The following is an 18,306-nucleotide window of genomic DNA, read 5'->3' on the forward strand; positions in this document are numbered from 1 at the left end:
GGCTGGCCAGGCTGAAGCCAGGAGCCTGGAACTCAATTCAGGTCTCCCACAGGGGTTGAAGGTACCCAAATATTTGAGCCATCACCACTGCTTCCTAGGGTGTGCATTAGCAGGCATTTGGAATCAGGAGCGGAGCCAGCACTCTGACAGGAGATGCAGGCATCCCAGGTGGCATGGTAACTGCGGCACCTTGTATTTTTTGAAGAAGATTCCTTTGGTTTCTTTTCTTCTTGAGAACAGATAGGCATTCTTCTGAAAGGCTGCAGCACTGTCAGTGCTTCCTGGGGTGCGTGCACGGCTTGCCTTTGTAATGACTGGAGGCACCTGAAGTCATACAGCATACATTTTATAGTCTTCCTGTTTGCTACTTTGTAATTAGGGCATTGGTTGAAACTTGTATCTGTTGTCCCACAGTTGCCTGGGAACCCCCTGCTTTTCTGTGCTCTGTTGGCATTGATGCATTGTAAAGTTGGAAATAAATTGTAAAGTTGGAAACCACATAAACAGGTTTGATTGCTTGTTCAGGTATTTGTTCAAACATCTGTTCTTTCACTGAACACTGTGCTGCGCCAGCAGAGTGACGGAGAGAAACAGGGCATGTGCCTTGCCCTCTGAAAGCCTGCTGGAAGGGTAGACAGTCCATGGTTGTGGCAGGGAATTGGACCAGGGGGAGCACACGGGAGGAACTCCTGCCCCAGGGCTGCATCAGAGCTGGCACTGTATTCAGAGGACAAAGGAATGGGTGGGCACCCGGGAATGGGCCCCAGTTTCTTAATCCATGAAGTCCATAAACTTCATTGTGTATACTTTCAGTTTGGGCTGCAGTGGCCATTCTTGTTTCTAGATACTCAGGGTATTGTGAGCTGAGCTCAAATCAGTGAGGTCTTACCTTAAGTCCATGTTCTCTTTTTTAAAAAAAAAAAAGTCTGTCGTTATCACTGGTGGTAAGTAGACCATTTAATTAATGTGCTGACCCTAGACCGCCCCATTTAAAGGTGCAATCCTTCTTTAATTTATAGTGTAATACCTTGATGCTGCGGCTCCTCCCCAGCCTTTCATCTCATGTTTCGGTGTCCTTGAGCATTGAGCCTTCTGGGAATTGGCTATTAGTTACTGGTTTTTAAATTTTCATTTATTTTACTTTCATTTGAAAGATAGAGAGTTATATAGAGACAGAGACATAGGGTGTGGAGAGACAGAGAGAGAGAGATGGATCATCCGCCCATTGTTTCGCTCCCCAGTTGCCCACAATGGCCAGCCCGCACTGGGCCAGGCGGAAGCCAGGAGCATGGATGGATGTTACAGCCTTTCTCTACTTCTGGTGTTTCTTCTGCATTCGCAGCCTGTCGGTGTCCTGGAAAGATCTTTATGTTTGTTCCCCGCCCCCGTCCATCTCATGCATGTAGGCCCTCACTGTCAGACACTCTCTCTCTCATTGCAAGAGATGGCTTTCTGTGTATCTGATGCATTACCTTATAGCCATTATTCTCCCTGATAAGAATGGTCCCAAGTGCAGCTTGGTTGGGAGCCCCTTCAGGCTGACCTCTGTGGTCCTTGTGACATTAATCCTGGAGCACATTCTTGCTTTTTAACACAAGTTGTCATTCCTGCCCCACCCCTAGAATCAGCCGTTTCTGAAGAAGCCCTTGAAAATAACAGAATAACCTTTAGAAACCAAGATTTGGGTATCAGGAGTGCTCACTGTTGTGGAAATGACATTGCCCCTGGGCTGTGTCAGTGGCTATGGCAGAAAATATATTAAAAGAGGAAAAAATACACACTTATGTGGATATTTCTTCTAAAGTATTATTCAGTCTTTTCTCTTGGTTGTTAAACTCTATCATCCTAATTGAGTTTCTATCTAAAAACCTTTCTTCTTTAAAAAAAAAAAAAACAACTTAAAATCCCTTGGAATCTGCTAGTGTTATCTCTCTGGAGGGAGCAGGGGCAATTACATTAACCTCATGGTACTTGAGGGAAGAGCAGTGCTCACAAAGGCTGAGCTGGCCAGGACGCCGCAGTGGCTGGCATGTGCACCTGTCCTGAGCACACTGGTGCCCCTTCTAGAATGGGAAAGAGGTCACAGCAGCTCTCTCTCAGACTTTACAGTAAAGCCCCTTTATATCACACTCTCACTGTATATCTAAAAGCAGTTTTAGCATTGCCAACATTTATCTTTTTTTTTTTTTTTTTTTGGTTGCTTCCAGGTGCAGCTAAGTCAAGTCCAGCATCTAAACCAGGATCCACACCTTCTCGTCCCTCATCTGCCAAAAGGGCTTCATCCAGCGGCTCAGCATCCAAATCTGATAAAGATCTAGAAACACAGGTCATACAGCTTAATGAACAGGTAACTCCTTGTCCACGGCCGCGCCTCTGGCAGCAGTGGTGTGCGGGGCCAACCCGTGAGCCTGGGATGAGGGAGGGAAGGTGAGGTGGAATCAGTGGTTTCAAGCCCGTAGGAGCTAAAGGAATGGCTCGGCCAGAGAAAGTCCGTAGCCCACAATAAATAAAAGCCATTACCCCCGAGTCTCAAAGCCACACCTCAGAAGGCAGCAGGTGACTTGGCCTTGCTGCAGGTCGCATGCCGGCCCCCTCCTCCTCTTCTGAGCAGCCGTCCTGAGCTCCAGGCTGGACCACTGAGCCCACCTCTGGCCAGGCTGCATGGAGTTAGAGGCTGTTTAGGGTTAGGTTCTCTCTCTCTCTTCCTCCCTCCTGCCCTCTTTCCTTTGGGCAGCTGTTGGCTGAGCTACTGTACTTCCTGTGAGTAATAGAATGGTGGCAAGGGAGATCCCTTCCCATCCCTCATAGGACAGACAGACAGCAGTTATTACTCAAGCAAAGCAAAAAACCCAGCGCTTTGCACAGTGGCAAAAGTTGGATGCCACAGAAGCTCTGAATTCAACACTGTGTCAAGAGCAGGAGGGGTAAGGGCATCTAAAAGGCTACAGTTGTGTTTTAAGTAGAACCTTCCTTTTTGGCTAAATATTCCTTACAATTACAGTAAACCTAGCTCTACTGTCTTTGAAATTTATAATTTAAAATCCTAGGTTGCTTGCTTTTTTTTTAAGATTTATTTATTCATTTGAAAGAGTTAGAGGAAGAGACACAGAGACAGACAGATCTACTCACTGGTTCACTCCCCAGATGGCTGTAACAGCAGGGCTGGACCAGGCCAAATCCAGGATTTTCATCCTGGTCTCCCACAGGGGTGACAGAGGCCCAAGCATTTGCGCCATCTTCCACTGAGTTGGATCAGAAGTGGACCAGCCAAGACACGAACCAGCTCCCATATGGAATGCACAGCTTTACCAGCTATGCCAGATGCCAGCCCCACCCCACCCCACCCCCAGGTTACTCTCTAACTAACAGTAACCAATTTTGCCTAAGACAGTCCCTCATTTGAAAGTAATAAAACAATGGAGAGTCAAGGACCCTCAGTGGAAGGCCCTCCCCCCCACTTCCGCAAATGCAAGTTTCTCATCCTGGCCCCTCCACTACACGTGAACTGAACAGAGCCTGTGCCGTAGGCCCTCGGGCCATTCCCAGTCACGCACGGGGCGGGGCCTGGTGATTAATCTCATTCTTCAGGAGCCAGGGAGAGTCTGGGAACAGTTTCTGAGATAATTGTATATTTGCAAGCACAAATCGAGTCTAAAAGCAGGCAGTTGCTTAATGAGGGTGTTTCTTTACCATTCTGGCCACTTTAATGAAAAAGGTACAACTCTAAGTCATTTGGTGGGTAGGACTTTAATTTGGAAACTGTGGAATGTTCTAATGACCGGCTGGTTCTCAGTTGGAGCCCACAGAATTTCAGGTAATGACTTCTCAGATGCAAGGCAGTAAGGGCAGCGCCAGTGAGCGCTGGGCCACATGCCTAAGGCTCCATGCAAATCAGAGTAGACAGAGAGAAGCAGGCGGCGGTGGGTCTGGACTATTTTGGATTTATAACTCTTTTCTCCTAGGGAACTCAGATTCTTTTGAAATCCTTATTATCTCATGCTCCGTCAGGACTCCTCTCCTCCCTCCACCACACCCAGGTCCTCCCCCTCCAGCCCAAATTAGGACCACATGGAAACCTGGAGGTCCTCCCCGCGCCTCTGTCCCTGGCAGCCGTCAGCAGCCAGCCAAGCTTCTTCTCGCTGGGGCCGGCTCCAGGCTCTAGGCTCCTATTAGCCCTCCAGATCACACAGAGAGCTCCCCATCCCCCAGCCTCCAAAATGCCTCGGCTGAGCTGCACCTACCATCCAAAATGCCACACTAGAGAGGACACTCCTCCCACTGGGCATCCTTTTCGTTAGTGTGCCCGCCCCGCCTCGGTGCTCAGAAAGGAGGTTGCACAAACCCTAAGTTGTTAAGTCAGAATGATGTTCACCAAGCGCTCACTCCAGAGCCCTTCCCCTGCCTATCTGATCTTGCTCCCCCTATTTTCTCTTCTTGAAGCCTATGGAAGGCCCCGCTGAGGGCTGGTGGTGGCCACCCAGGCAGCACAGTGTTGGAACCGAGAGCGCTGGGACAAGGGGGGCTGTGTGGAAACGCCTGGGCTGAAGCGTGAATTACAGTAGTAATAGAGAAAGTGACAAGTGCCATAAACTTTAAGAATTTTCATTTACTTGGCCTCATGCCTTTATTCAGGCGATCTCACATGATATACTATAAAAGTCCCACTGTGCTGGTCAATTCCGATGCTAGAAATGAATCAAAAGGTGTGGGGGGAAAAAGGACATCGATAAAATAATTGGGCACTGTTTCGGGACATGGCTTAGCAGACAGGAAGTAGGTGGGAGTCACTGCTGTGCGCAGGGACTGCTGGTGAGGAGTGGGTCCCCCAGGGGCCGGGGGGCATGGCCTTGGTTAGCACTGGCGGGGGGCTGTGGCTGTGGCTGCGGCTGCTGTTTGGACTGCCAGGCCTGGGAGAACAGCGAGATGAGAACCTCACCCTTGCCCCTGACTTTTCTCAAGGCTCTGCCTACAGCATCACCTCCATGCTGCAGCGTTAGCCACAGCCCACAGGAAGGAGGGGGCTGGCTTGGTGAGTGAGATAGGAAAACGGACCTGCGTCTGCCACTTGATCTGTCCGCATCTGGGTTTGCTGCCGCTGGTTTACAGTTGAGCACGTGGTACCCGATACACTGGACTAGCCCTGCTCGGGCTTGGGGTTTGCACAGACGCCTCGGCCATTCGCTCATCGTGCAGCCCGCAGCACTTTCGGGAGGCAGACAAGCCTGGCTTTCCTGGGTTGTGTGTGTCCTGGCCTGGGACAAAAGCTGGCACCCCTGAACGGCCACAGGAACCCTGGCTGGCACCGCACAGCGTCCAGGTGCGCTCTGTGGCCACGCCCAGGGACGGAGAGCAGGAAAAAATTTTTAAAACAGGGATTCTCACTTTTGGAAATCAGGCTGGTTGGCTTCATTCTTCATAAATGCCCAAGCTATAATATTAACAGAATTAAAAGTTTAAAGTTAGCAACTGACCCTCATTTGTGAGGCTTTGTGAGCAACTACATGTTGGGAACATCGGCCAAAGGACCATATTCCCGGGTCTTCCAAGATGGATATATGTTTGCCAGGTTCACAAGAAGGGAATGGGTACTGGCATGTTGGTAGAAGCTTGATTGAATCAGTAATTTCAGGCTGATGAATAGCATGTACAAAGGCCCAGAATTATTTTTTAAAAGAAGAAAATTTTGCATTCCAAATGTAATTTTTGGACATTCTGTTATGGGTGATTTTTAGTATACTGAAAGATTTTTACCTAAGGAGGAACATGAAAGACAGGGTTTTATCTCCTAAAGAATATATTCTGTGTGACAGCATTGGTGGCACATTGAGTTAAGCTTGTAATGCCAGCATCCCATATCAGAGCACCAGTTCCAGTCCGAGCTGCTCCACTTCTGATCCAGCTCCCTGCTGATACTCCCAGGAAGAGAGCAGATGTTAGCTCAAGTACTTGGGTCCCTGTCACCCTTGGGTCCCTGTCACCCATGTGGAATACCAGGATGGAGCTTCAGGCTCCTGGCTTCCTCCTGGCCCAGCCTGGGCTTGTCGTGGCCACTTGGAGAATAAACCAGCATATGGACAGTCTCCTTCTTCCTGTAACTCTGCCTTTCAAATCCTTTAAAAAAAAAAAACCCCTCTAAACATAAATGGTTAAGAATTGAAGAGTACTCAGCATCCAAGAACGGGGTGATGGTTGGGGCCTGTGTGAGCTGCTGCGCATGTAGAAGTGCAGCAGCCTGAGGTTGGAAACCAGATCCGCCACACCCCTCGCAGGGTTTCTTCAGCCCCTAGTGCACCGTGTCGCTGGGCCCTGCCTCAGCCATTTCCTCCCTCCCTTGCACTGTCCCTGTAACCGCTGCTGTGACCAGGTGCACAGCCTCGGGAGTGTCAAGGGCAGAGAAAAGGGGATGAGGGCTCATTTGCTGAGGGAATGGAGTTTCCATACCTTCCCATGATTCACGCAGAGCCGGAGAAATGAAACCGATCCACCCAGCCAGGACTTCAGTCTCGCCCAGTCTCCTTGTGCACCCAGACCTGATTTCTCAGTGGAGAATGCTTATCTTGTTTGGCTCAGGGTCATTTGTGAAAGGGGCCAAAACTAAGAGCGGCTCTTAATGCAAGTGACCTGAAGGAAGGAGGCTCCTCCCAGTGCTCTCCACGGCCACACTTAGAACTCAGGCTCTCCGCCTTCCTCCCAGTGGCTGTCTCCCTTCCCTGCAGATGCTAGTGCTCTGGTCTGTGTGGGCCACTGCAACTTGTAAACAATGGGCAGTTATTTCTCCCAGTTCTAGAGACTGGGAGGTCCCAAGATCAAGGTGAGGGCCCCGTGCCTCGTGGATGGTGCCTTCCCGCTCTGTGCACACACTGGAAGGGTGAATGAGCTCCCGGGGGCGTCACTCACCTCACTTGGGAGCTGGTTACCTCCCAAAGGTTCGCCTTCTCGTGCCACCACACCAGGGCTTGGGATTTCACCACGTGGATTCGGGGAGGCCGTAGCGGCAGGTTAGGAGTAAGATGTGCCGCAACCACGTCGGCGGGAAGCGGAGATTACTCCCAGCGTGGGTGGACTCAGGCAAGCAGGGGGACTCGCTCTGACCCTCAGGGATTAACGGTTGATTAAAGGTTGAGATTGCACATTTCGGCCCAAGTTCAAGCTCCAGACCACATCCCTGTCATGTCTGCTTCCGACTCAGTGACTTGTCAGGTCTCTTGTTTTCGATCTTTCTACACATGCGTAGTTGTTTCCTTATTTCTTAATGCTACACTTTGTGGTTTTTCTTCCCCACCCTCATGCAGGTACATTCATTAAAACTTGCCCTTGAAGGTGTGGAAAAGGAAAGGGATTTCTACTTTGGGAAGTTGAGAGAGATTGAGCTGCTCTGCCAGGAACACGGGCAGGAAAATGACGACCTTGTGCAGCGACTAATGGAAGTGCTCTATGCTTCCGAAGAACATGTGAGTGTGACGGGCCCTCCTCGGTCCAAGCGCAGGGGACTCGCGTGCCGTAGAAGTCCGCATTGACACCTCAATGAGAACTGCAGCTCAGTTAGCACATTTGGTATTCGCAAAGGAATACATGTCATTATCATCATGATCCATTGACCTGTGTCTGTGGGCCGTGCGTTCATGAATTAATCTGGGAGGAGATGCCTGGAGAGGGGCGGGGGGACTTGAGAAAAATGCACAGCCACATCCCAGGTGGCTTTTAACTCTCAGAGCAAATGAGCAAGAATTCGTGTAAGGATTCTTGCTTCTTCATGAGAGGTCATAGTGTGGTTAAAGGAGAAAATAATCGAGATGCTTTTCCCACCCCTGTCAGCCCCCCAGCTGTCTGTGTTTCGTAGCTGGTTGCCGTGGCTTCTCAGGGCCAGGCCAGGCCTGTGGGCCAGCCCTCTGCTAGATGCCCTCCTGTGGGGCAGCCCCTGCCCCCAGGGCTGCTGCTCACGTATGAATGTGCTGCGGGAGCCCCTGCAGGTGGTTCTGTCTGCTGATGGAAGGCAGACGTGAGGAACAGGAGGGCCTGGGGTGGCTGAATGGCAGAAACAGGCTGCCTACACCTGCCTGTGACAGGAGGGCGCCGGAGTCCACCAGAGGAAGGCAAGAGAGCAGGGCTCGGACTTCCGAGCCCTCGGGCCAGGTTGAAGCTGGTGGTGGTGTCTTTGATCTGGAGGCCGATGGACGGATGCTTGCAGGGTGCTGTGATGGGGTCACGTGCATGTGTCTGTGTTTCCATGGAGTGGCAGAGGCCACCAGCAACTTCTGCCTCCCTCCAGCCGAAGGCCAGGCTGACGTTTACGCCACTTGCGACTTAGGGGCTGTCCCAGAGACATTTTCCTGAGCTGTGAGGCACCGTGCCTGCGGGTGGGGAGGTCTGCCTTAACCATGTTTTCATGTCCATTGATTCCTTTCTTGATGATCCATAACCCAGAATGTAGATTCTGCAGCCCCAGGAATCGTGTGGTTTGGTCATGGACGTCATGGTGGCTTCACGGGTGCAGTTTTGCACATTCAGAGGAGACAAAAGCAGCTGATTTGCAGTGTGACTGTGACCCCAGGAGCAGGGTGTGCTCAAGGTTGTGCTGGTAGAGCGTGTTGGGTCATGACTGGATGAATTAGTTATTCCTTCCAGAGCTTGGTTGCCATAAGTTGGCGCCATGGTGTACACAGTGCCTTGAGGCAGAGTGGATGGTGCTTGCTGTGATCATACCAACTAGTGTGAGACAGCCCACTGTGCAGGATCAACCCCTCTTCCCAGCCCTGAACTTCCAGTGGGAAGTAAAACCTTGGGGTCACATCTTGTCCCAGGAGAGCCCTGTAGGTCACTGAATTCCTGGCTAAGCACAGGCAGGGCTTAGGCGAGAGCTCTTGCCTCCTGGGTGTGATCTCAAGGGGGTCTACCTAAGTGACCACCCTCAGCTTCTGTACTGCTATGCCCATCCCTGCCCCACCCCAGTGCCAGCCTGCTCCTCTGCATCCAGAAAACTGGTCCTGCAGGGTCTGTGCATTAAAATGTGCACAGCCCCGGGAGAAGTCCAAGTAGGTAATGGATTGAACAGGTCCTTTCCTTAAGCACCTACAATGGCGTATAAGAGGAAAAGGGCTAGAACGCTCTGTATGTGAGTTTATAACGCCTTTAATATCTCGAGAATACTCTTAGGTAAATAATGTTATCCTGTTTTACAGATGAGGGAGACTAAGGCAGTAGAAGTTGAAATACCTTTTCTAGGATTGTCTGAAACACGAGTTTGTGATGCATCTTCTCCAAGTCTGAGCCCTCTTTAAACAGGATCATGATAATAGTAATAGCTGTATTGCTTAGTATGAGCCAGACACTGTATTCACATTCTACGTACGTTCTCCCCCTAACCACATCCCTGTGTAGCGCGTACTGTTTGTTACTTGCTCAGTGGTTCACGCTTAAATTTGAGCTAGGTTTATCTAACGCAGAGCCCCAAAGCTCAAGGGCCCTGTTACCACCCTCTCAGCCTGTCAGGTGCCATCAGCAGGGAGGACATCAGCATTGCACCACCTGGGGAAGCCTCAAGCCAGGACTGTCTCTGCTCCAGCCCAACCGGCTGTGTGTGTAGAGCAGGAAGTAGTCAGACCCCTTCCTGGACTTCCTCCAAGGAACTCCCTGTCTCATTTTGTTGGTTTACACCTTCAAGTCCTCCTGCCTTCTTTTTCTGGGCCTCCATCGTGTAAATCAGCATCATTGGAGAACTTATTTTCCTGGCTAACTTTCTTAAACGTACCTTTGTTGTCATCTCAGGCACTGTGCTATTCTCATCCAAAAGAGAAGCAGGGTAGGGAGCAGAGACTGAGACATTGGCATCACCATGTGAGTATATGGTAGGGAGTTAGGACATATCCAGAATCCAAGAAGAGAATGAGAGCAACCAGGCTGTTGCAATCTGGAAGAGAAAAATGGACTTAAACTCCATGTGTGTGTTAGCGGAGCAAAGTCTTCCAGTGCAGTTGCTGTCTTACTTTTCCAGTTGTAGGATATGTCTGGAAGACTCCAAAAGATACGCATCAGGCTACACTGAGTTTTCCATGGACAGTAAGGCAGCCGACCTGGAACATGCCAGGTGTCCTTGTTTGGAATGTGCTAGACCCATTTTGTTAACCTTTGGTTTCGGTACAGAAAGAAAGGAAAGATTGCTCTGTGCCTGGACACGGTGCTGGGTGCTCTCTGTGCACCACACACACGACTGCTTGCAGAGGTGGACGTGGAGAGGCTGAGCAGTGGCTCGTCTGCTCCCCCCTCTGCTTCCTCTGCAGAGGCTCACGGGGACATCCTGCCACCCTGAAGCCTTCGATCATGTGCCCTTCTGCCTGCGGCAGCCTGAGGGGAGGGAGGCAGGCAGTCTCATGAAAGCGTCACCACCGCCCACTGCCCCTGTGTCTCATGGTCTGGAAGGTATCACGTTGGGAAAATGTGCTCCGTGGTTGTGATGTCACCACACCCTCCCTGTTGCCCCGCTGTGCTCAGCCCTCCTCCTGTGTCTTGTTTTCAGGCCATTCCCACACATGGAAGGTGGGCAGCCACCTGTAGGCTAGGATGTGCATGAGCCCTGGGAAGAAACGACAGCACTGACCCTGGTTCATGTGTGCAGAGCTGCGATGGTGGAGGTTTCTGGTTGACTGCTGCTCCCTGGAGCTGGGAGAGGAGCTCCAGAAGTAGGGGCTGGCTTCTAGTGAGTGCTCTGCTCGTAAACGTAGATCAGCCGGGGTTGGGATTGCAGGGTGGGGACTGCCCCTGAGTGTCATGGTCAAGCAACCCTAGCATATCATATCTGGAGGATGTAAAAACCCAGCTGGAGTTTGAAATAGAGCAGTCAACAGGGATGACAATTCCCAGTCGTAGAAACCTAATGGAAGTTTCCAGAGCAGATTGCCAGCCAGCTGTCCCGCACCTCTCTTTATCACTCTTGTTATCTTTTCCTTTAGTACTTAACTCAGGGCCACAGATGTCCGGGCTTAGGCATTGGCTGCCTGCTCCCATGTGGATTCTCTCAGCTGATGCACAAGTGCTTGGTTGCCAAGTACTGACTGTCATGGAAGCCACTGTTAAAAGGAGGTAAAGATGTTCTTGCTCCTTCAATGCATTTTGCAGATAGGCTGGGTTTGTTACTGGACTAAGCACTGAGTAACTTAAAAAAAAAGGCACAGCCCCTGCCTCAAAAGAGCTCAGAGTCCCCCACTGAGGGAGACAGACAGGATACAAGTGATGGGAGTATATGGCAGATGATAAATGTGAAGAGAGACATAAATAAACCTGTGTGGGAAGTGCCTAACAGCCTGGAGGGCCAAGCAAAGACTTTACAGCAAAGAGGGTGTCCGTGTCGGATGGAGAAGGAGGGCTGGGGACATAAGTGGTTATAGAAGGAAGAGGGGGATGGTATTTTTAATGCAGAGGAAGCAGCACGAACAAATCAGAGGAGGTTACAGCCCTGAAACCTCCGTGTCCAGCCAACAGGAAGCCTTCCTTCTTTGCCCCATTGTCCTCCCACAATGGCCAGGAGCCTTCTAACTTCTCTAATTCTGTTAAGGGCAAAGAATTACAAACACACAACTCACAGCAAAACATTTAGGAATGTGTGCTGGATTGATGTGCACATATTACATGAGATCAAGTAGACAACTCTCCAACGAAGCAATCTCATGTTTGCCCTAAGTTTTGCCTGGTCGCCCACTTCCAGGTGGGTTTAAGGTCTTCATCTTTGTGTTTCCTGCAGTGGGCCTACAATAGCATTAGGTGGGCTGGGCATTCGCGGTTGTGATATGTAATGCCACCTTGCAATCACAGGTGTGTTCTCCCAGACAGCCACCGCCCTCACTTGCACTCAAGCATTCACGGTCCATCACAGCCTGGGAGGTCTGTTCTGCACTAGGGTTGCCCAGTAAGAGAGGGCCCAGGATCTGCAGCTCCTGGGACTTCAGCCCAGTGTGTGGGGGGAGCTGCCCTGGGCCAGCTGGAGACCACAAAGCCCTGGCCAAGGGAACAAACCCACCTTCTCATTCAGTGTGTTTGGCAAGGAGGCCCGGGGAGGGGTCTCAGCTGATGGGTTCCTGGTTCTGCAGCTTGTGACAGGCTCAGCGATTATTTGAGTCCAGGTCTTCCAACTCTCAGCTCTGGGTTAACTCCACTATCCTCCATTCAACTCCCGACTGTGATGTAAGCAAACAAGACTTTCTGTAAAATGTACAACAGATCCTTATTTCTGTGCTCTCCGGCAGCCTCACGTGCACAGAAACAATTATGTGAAAAAAGCCTAAAAGCTAAAGTGAGAGTGAACACTGGCGAAGACACCACACTAGCAATGAGGACTTGGGAGGAATAAAAAACCCTAACCCACTGGGGCTCGGGGCCCCGCTGGAGGACAGGCAGATGTGGCACCATCCTCAAGGCTACAGTGTGCCCACTAACAAAGCAAGAACTGGGGGTGAAAACAGTGATAGGTGCTCCCGGGAGGACCAGCCTTTACTTTTTTAACTGCATTATTTGAAAGGCAGAGAGCTTCCATCTGCTGGTTTTCTCCCCAAATGCCATGAGAGCCAGTCCTAAGCCAGGAGCCCAGAACTCCAGGTCTCCCACATGCATGGCAGGGACCCAAATACTGGAGCCATCACCTGCTGCCTCCTCAGGGTGCGCATCAGCAGGAAGCTGGAGTCGGGAGGAGCCGTAGATTAAATCTAGGCACTCCAGTACGGGACGCGGGCACTCCAAGGCATATGTAAACTGCTGTGCCGAACGCCGGCCCCCGTTCTCGTAATGTAGAGCATGTGGCAGAACAGATGGCCAGAGCTGCCAGCCGACCGTCCCTGTGAAACGCCCACGAGCATCGGGCCCCGCCCTCCCGCTTCCCTGACAGGAGGGGAGAACTTGCCTCCAGGAGATGGATGACGTGCCTGCTTTCCTCTCTTGCACCGCGCCGACAAGCAGTACCCTCCTCCTGCCCAGGAAAGTGCAGGGGCAGTGGAGGCCCTAACTTTCTGAGCCGAGAGGACTGCCCACTGAGAGCCACACAGTGTGCAAAGCAGGGTGCTGCAATGCCCAGGGAGTCGCCAGACTGGGAGCCCAGAGGGTGCCGAGGTCTCCCCGAAGTCAGCAGTTAAGGACGGAGTGACAGAGGATGCTGCACTGGGTGGGACAGTTCTAGGTGGTTGTAACAGTGTGGCCTCGAGTATGGAGAGAAAGCTGATGTCTCCTAAGTCGTGTGCTCGTGGCTACAGAGCCACATTTGATCCTGGCTCTTCAGTGTCCCCTCCCATTATTGGTTGTCACAGAAAGGATATTTTTTAAAAATTATTTACAGTTCTGGAATAGATTCCAAAGAGCTCTGCCACAGCAGAGGTCATAATCGCAGCTCTCTCGTGCATTCTTTATGTGCCAAGTCTTCCAGGCACTTAACCCATTTCATCACATCCTTTGTTGGGTTCAATGAACAATGAAGTGCATTGAAAATTGTTACCTGGACATTCTTATTCCCCATTTTACAGGTGAGAAAACTGAGGTATAGAGCAGTTTTGTGCCCACAGCTAACACAGTTGGCAAACAGCAGAGCTGGGATGTGAACTCCAGAGCCCATGCGTATAACCTTGATGTTACACTGTATCCTGGTCTGCGTCTCAATCATCAGCTCTTGAATCCTCAGACTTCTTTCCTTCACTACCACATGGACTCATTTTGACAGTGAGAGTGAATGAGCCCAAGAAGTCCTAGAAAAACAGGATTCCAAGTCAGGAGGAAAAATTTCTGGAGAAGGGAGAGAAATCATCCTGACTCAGGGACCTAGGAGATGACCACCCCCTAGTTGAAGGGATCTTGAACTTGGGTTTGTCCTACACTGCAGGGAGTAGCAGCTGGACAGGAAGGGAGGGGCAGGGTGAGTCAGCGGTCCAGGTGTGAGCAGCCGCCTGCCCTGACAGAGGTGTGCTCAGCTGGATTGGTACCTGAGCAGAGAAGTGCAGCTGAGGAGCTCATTCTTCTCTGTGAGAGCAAACAATGAAAGAAGTCGCAGGCATGGCTGTCTGGAGCCGACGTCCGTGCTGTGCTTCTCTGGGTCGGACATCTGGAGGAACACCGCACCTGTCTGTCAAAGCAGGAACGGATGCGAACAAGAACCAGAAGGGTGGGACCAGGATGGCATGTGTTTAATAAAGCGGGAAGTTTGGTGCTCGAAGCCTAACAACTGTGCTTTCTAGAATGACCGGGGGGATGCGAAGGCATCATTCCTCGCTGGTACCCACTGGGAACTGGGAAACATTGGCACGGCGAGCTGTACCTGGTACCACCCAGTTTTGAAATGCCACACTGTGCAGTGAGGTTGGGGGGCTGGGACCCCGGAGGAAACCCAGTAAATAATCTCCACTAAAACCTCTCCCCGTCCCACACGCAGGAGGGCCACACAGACGAGCCGGAAGCTGAGGAGCAAACCCACGACCAGCAGCCCCAGCAGCAGGAAGAGTACTGAGCCTCCCAGAGCTCCGGCCCCTTCCACTGCGCACGGGAACTTTTCCTCTGGAGATCTGGAACATGTGTGGCCTCAAGCTGAGCAGCAACCAGTTGTCCTAATCTGCCGTTCCCATCGACGCACTGTCGCCCACGCCAGCCACCGCGCTCAGTTCCCATTTTCTTTGCCAAGATGCATTAGCAGCAGGCGCTGGTCTGGCCACCCACCTGACATCATAGGGTCACATACCTTCAACTTCGCCACTTGGCTGCTTGAGATTGGTTCTGCTCTTTTCTTCATTTCTTTCCAGAACAACTCTTTCCCACCCCCAACACCAACACCACCACCACCCCTTTTTATCCTGGTGTGAAACAATGGTCATTTGATATATGGTATTTATATTGGCATTTCTCAGCCCAGTGTCACTAGATGTCACATGCATTTGTGGTGCTTTGATGTTTGCGAATCTAACCTCTAAACATAAAGTTGGTGAAACAATTGGAGCAAAGGGAAACAGATACTCGATATGAAAGCCATAATGACAGTGACGCGTACCGTGGGCAAGAACACAGGGTCAGTTTCTCCCTCTGCTGACAACACGAAAGGGAAAAAGACGGCTTCAGAACTAGGCCCTCAGGCCCTGGCAGGGTCCACACAGCAGCCTGTTAGTTTTGAAAGACATCCACCCAAGGAAAACACTTCTCACCATGTGCCCCGGCCCTCCCAGCCCCCTCCCCTGGTTCTCATGCTCTTTTCTTTCTCAGGGTCCTCTTCAGTGGGCAGCCACACCCCCACGGTTGTCATCAGTTACCTGCAGTCCGAAGGGGTCTGGTGCCTCATCCCTCTTCCTCCTTGATGTTTCAGCCCAAATGCTGTCCCTCACTAGGATTCAGTCAAGGTAACCCCAGGGTGTGCAGGCCATAGCTCCTAGGCGCTGCGGAGGCTGCACGCTGGCTGGAAGACTTTATTCATAGCATAATTCCAAGGAAAATCATGGTTCTGCAGTCTAGTGTTGACACTGGAACAACAGCACAGAAAAACCCATGATCCAGCCATCTTCTGGGATGAGGAATTGCCCCTCTATAACACAAGGGCCCTCCTTGTCATTGACCTCTGCTAAACCATGGTGACTCACAGAGGAAACATAATGAATTTAAAGCATTCCTTATTTTTTAAACTAATATTTGCACATTTTCTTAGTCTCTCTCAACATCTTTGCCTTTATTTTTTCCCCCTTGGACAGATGGTATCCCTTCCTGGATCAGTCATTTCACTTCAGATTTACTTTCACTTGTTATTTGACTTAGCAGGTGCAACAAAAACAAGAAACAAATATGCCCACCCCACTTTCCACTTTTAATTGAAAAAGCTTAAAATAAATTTCTGAATTACATCCCCTCAAGCTTTGAAATTTCTCCATGAATGAGTGAAATACTAACTTCCAAATTCTAGCATTAAAGCTTTTCACCAAAAGAAGTTCTTTCCAAAATAAATCAATCTTCTGCAGCAAAGTGGTATTTACTGAGTTATATGTGGAAAAAGATGGCTTGTATTTTTGAGATTGTTACAACACACTGTGCAGACCCGGACAGATGTTCCATGGTGTTTGGTTTCCCTTCTCTCTCCTGCTCACTCTGCACGACAGCGGCAGCTCGCTTCTCCAAGGCTGCGAAGCCTGGCTCTCGGCGGTGACATCCTCCCACGCCTGGGTACAGGTAGTGGCTGTGCTATACGCGGCGTCGCACTTCCTGGGGTGTTGTACTCATCGACTGCCCTTTCTTAAAAAATAGCTCTTGCAAAGAGGCACAATAAATAATTCCCTGCAGATGATACGTCCGTCAGTGCTTTGCTGTTCTGGCCCTCTTGGCCGTCCCCAGGCAGGTGGATACTCGTGAGTAGGCAGCAGGAGTCAGGATCCTGCCTTCTTCAGAAACCACTTAACCCTGGGGCACATGCACACGCCTCTCCAGGGGCTCTTGCTGGAACCACTCCATTCCTTTCCAGCTCCCCAGCCTTCTCTGCTCTAAACACAATGGTCAGATAGTTTAGGCGGCAATGAGCATCCATACTCCATTCTCCCTACTGAAGGCTTGGGCGAGACCCTTTATTTAGAGAAGAGCTATACATTCCTCTTTCTTTCCCATCTTAAACCTCTTCCCTGTGCTGCATCCCAGGTGACGTCCCGGATGTTTGGGAGAGCCTTTAACAGCCAAGGTTCTGAGACAGCCCCCGTGAGCCGCACCCCTGGCCTCCACTCCCGCCACCATTCAGTCTCCCCTCGGTGTTCGGGGCACGTGGCCTCAGGCTGGGCTGAAACGCATCCCTGGGTGTGGGCACTGCTCTTCCTTCCCTCAGGAAGCTTGGTTTCATTCGTAGTGGCCCTCACACCACAGATGGCTGCTTATAGCACTTCCACTGCTGTGGCCAGACTGGAAGTGATCGAAGCAGGGGGCAAAGAGAAAGCCTCTGTTCATTGTAAGCAGAAAAGCAGGAAAAAAAAGACAAAGACAAACCCTGTTGACCCGAGAGAAGTCGGCTCCAGAAGGGAACCAAGAACTCGTCCCTTCCCTGGTGAGTAGTCCCGTTCTTCCGTTAAGGTTACTGTGCATTCAGATTACTTTAACTAAATAGTACACCATAAAGCTTTTGTTATATATGAAATGTAAACTGAAAGGAATGTAAACATATGTACTGTTAATTATAAATAGAGATAAGTCATGAGCTAATAGAAGAAAAGTCCTACTCAGATGTATCACATTCATTTACCTTGCCCACCTATTGTCGCATGGTAGAAGAGTTTTTGTCTCTTGAATATGTGAATAACTTGACTTGCGTTGATCTTTTTACATATTTAATAAAAAAGTATGTTAAAACCTGCCTGTATCTATAGATTTTTTTAAATGTTATTATCTACTTGAAAAGCCGAGCAACAGAGACACAGAGCTCCTTGTATGTACTGGTTCACTTCCCAAATTCTGACAACAGCCAGGGCCAGAGCAGGTCCGAGCCAGGAGCCCGAGCCCCCATGTGCACCTCCCACGTGGGTGGCAGGGGCTCGAGTATCTGACCCATCCTCTGCTGCCTCTCGGGATGCAGTAGCAGGAAGCTGGGTCGGAAGCAGAGTAACCACACCTCAAACCGCACTCCATGTGGGATGCAGGCAGCCCAAGCAGCAGCCTCACCCCCTGGGCTGCCGAGCCTGCCCCTGGATCTATAGATTCTTAAGTTGCTATGCCAGAGTTTCCTTTTTGTGAGTGTGTGTGAAGGAGAGATGTGTACATGCCCACATCTCCCCACATCTTATTTATCAGGGAAAGGAAGAGTGGCTTTGTTTTTATTGAAGGCAAATGTTCTAACAGGTCTTACAAATTAGTACTTGAGAGAAACTGTAGCAGTTCTAATATTCAAGAAAGCATCGCAAAAAAATTCCTTTAGGAAACCTTCCACTCAGGAGGAAACAAAGCCCTAGCTGCGGTCGGTGGGGTCGGGACGCCGCCGAGCGCCTGGGAAAGCGCGCCTGAGGAAGCATCTCCAGCAGAGCCATGTGGGTGACGGAGTTCTCTGAATCAGGGTAGTCTCCTTCCCCTCACCCCTTGCTTGTTTGCCAAGTATGAGGAGTGAGGACTTACAGCTACAAGTGGAATAGAAGACTAAACAGGAACGGGTGCAAGAAAGAAAGGAATGAACTGGCCCAGCGAGCCACCTGGGCAGACCTTAGGCAGGTAATGGGCACTGGATGACCGTCCTGGAGCCTTGCAGAGGACTGAGGTTCGGGCCCTATCCTTTGTACCCTAACGGGCGCCTCCTTCCCAGACCTGCTTGCCAGCCCCACCTAGAGGCCAGTTTTGTTGCTA

General features: G+C 50.6%; 1 protein-coding gene across 4 annotated transcripts in view; it reads left to right on the forward strand.

Annotated features, from left to right (window-relative positions):
- The window catches only part of MAPRE2 (microtubule associated protein RP/EB family member 2), a 170,347-nt gene extending 153,218 nt beyond the window's left edge, over positions 1–17,129 (forward strand). For 2 of the 4 annotated variants that reach the window (XM_062201536.1, XM_062201532.1), the window contains 4 exons: positions 2,208–2,347; positions 7,293–7,451; positions 10,947–11,076; positions 14,399–17,129. In XM_062201536.1, the coding sequence (XP_062057520.1) occupies positions 2,208–2,347; positions 7,293–7,451; positions 10,947–11,048 (401 nt within the window). In that variant the 3' untranslated portion in view covers positions 11,049–11,076; positions 14,399–17,129. The remainder of the gene's footprint in view (positions 1–2,207; positions 2,348–7,292; positions 7,452–10,946; positions 11,077–14,398) is intronic. The other 2 variants (XM_062201535.1, XM_062201534.1) reach the window with 1 other exon arrangement.
- The last annotated feature ends 1,177 nt before the right edge of the window (positions 17,130–18,306 follow it).

This window comes from Lepus europaeus, chromosome 9 (genome assembly GCF_033115175.1).
Source record: "Lepus europaeus isolate LE1 chromosome 9, mLepTim1.pri, whole genome shotgun sequence".
In the NCBI taxonomy this organism is placed as follows: Eukaryota; Metazoa; Chordata; class Mammalia; order Lagomorpha; family Leporidae; genus Lepus; species Lepus europaeus.